The sequence below is a fragment of the Procambarus clarkii genome, chromosome 65 (genome assembly GCF_040958095.1).
Source record: "Procambarus clarkii isolate CNS0578487 chromosome 65, FALCON_Pclarkii_2.0, whole genome shotgun sequence".
NCBI lineage: Eukaryota > Metazoa > Arthropoda > Malacostraca > Decapoda > Cambaridae > Procambarus > Procambarus clarkii.
Window position 1 is genome coordinate 7,299,578 of NC_091214.1, and position 1,819 is coordinate 7,301,396.

At 47.4% G+C, this 1,819-nt stretch overlaps 1 protein-coding gene across 1 annotated transcript; it reads right to left on the reverse strand.

The window, feature by feature from the left end:
* Positions 1-819: 819 nt before the first annotated feature.
* LOC123771161 (peptidyl-prolyl cis-trans isomerase-like) lies at positions 820-1,609 on the reverse strand. Its single transcript, XM_045763614.2, has 2 exons — positions 1,448-1,609; positions 820-1,332 (listed from the first exon to the last, which is right to left on the reverse strand). Exons 1-2 carry the CDS (start codon positions 1,607-1,609, stop codon positions 820-822), a joined length of 675 nt encoding a protein of 224 aa, XP_045619570.2.
* Positions 1,610-1,819: the final 210 nt, after the last annotated feature.

Consider the following 1,819-nt stretch of genomic DNA (forward strand, 5'->3'; position numbering starts at 1 on the left):
GGTAATATAGCAGTGATGGTAATATAGCAGTGATGGTAATATAACAGTGATGGTAATATAGCAGTGATGGTAATATAGCAGTGATGGTAATATAGCAGTGATGGTAATATAGCAGTGATGGTAATATAGCAGTGATGGTAATATAGCAGTGATGGTAATATAACAGTGATGGTAATATAGCAGTGATGGTAATATAGCAGTGATGGTAATATAGCAGTGATGGTAATATAGCAGTGATGGGAATATAACAGTGATGGTAATATAGCAGTGATGGTAATATAGCAGTGATGGGAATATAGCAGTGTTGGTAATATAGCAGTGATGGTAATATAGCAGTGATGGTAATATAGCAGTGATGGTAATATAACAGTGATGGTAATATAGCAGTGATGGTAATATAGCAGTGATGGTAATATAACAGTGATGGTAATATAGCAGTGTTGGTATAATAGCAGTGATGGTAAAATAGCAGTAGTAATGAGGTAAATATAATATTACAGTGATGATGGGTGGTGGTACAGTGAACTAACTACAGTGGCAGCACAACACATGAGAAGTGATGGAGATGGATGGTACTACAGTGGCAGCACAACACAGGAGAAGTGATGGAGATGGATGGTACTACAGTGGCAGCACAACGGAAGAGTAGTGATGGATGGTAGTACAGTGAACTTGCGTGGCAGCACAACATTACAGAAGTGATGGTGATACAGTGAACTAGAGTGATAGCACACCACAGACACTGATGGTGATCGTGGAACAGTGAACAAGTGGCAGCACTTGTTCACCCACAGTAGTGATAGGTGGTGGTACTGTAAACTATAGTGGTAGCACAACACCACAGTCCACCACAGTCACCTCCCTGATGTCAGTGTGGTTGACTGCTGCCCTCACCACATCCAGACCGCTCACCACCTCACCGAAGACACCTGAGAACTTTAAACCATCCTGGCGCTCCCTGGTGGTGATGATGAACTGAGCTCTTTTGTCTAACGCCCGCGGCCACGCACAAGCAACAGTTCCTGCTCTACCTGACTCCCAGTACTGCCCCTGGAGGTGAGGCAGCAGTGGGGCTCCTCCCTTACCATCATTACTCTCGTAGTCACCACCCACCACGTACTCCCACTGCTGACCCTTATTCATCACTCCCAACAGTTTAGTGTTGCGGTAGGTGTGGCCCCGCTGGCCCGTACACAACAACACAAACTGTCTGGCCAGCGGAGTGTCAGGGGTCAGCCGGATGGTGACGCGCCCTCTTGTTGACCCCGCCCACCCGAGGTCAAGGAACGTCAGGGTGCAAGAGGGGTCCAGCATCCCCACCACTTCATTCTCCTGCAGAAAATGAAATAAAATCATGCTGATAACTGTATAATGAATTTATATCATGTTATCTAAACTCAGTAAGGCAGTAATATCAATAGAGTCTAGTGGGTAAAAAAAGACTTACCGGGAGGGTGTGGGCGTGGGCAGGCGTGGGCTGTCGCAAGAGTGAGTGGAGGTACAGCTGTCCGTCTTGTAGAGTTATCCTGGCTGTATGGCGGCCATCGTTGTCTTCCTGGACGGCCAACACCCGGCCAGCCTCCACCAGCCTCTTCACGGGCTCCCTCATCCTGCGGAGGTCCTCAACCTGTGGACAGTGTAGACCCCATTATCATCTGTGGTCAGTGTCAACCCCATTATCACCTGTGGTCAGTGTCAACCCCATTATCACCTGTGGTCAGTGTCAACCCCATTATCACCTGTGGTCAGTGTCAACCCCATTATCACCTGTGGTCAGTGTCAACCCCATTATCACCTGTGGTCAGTGTCAACCCCATTA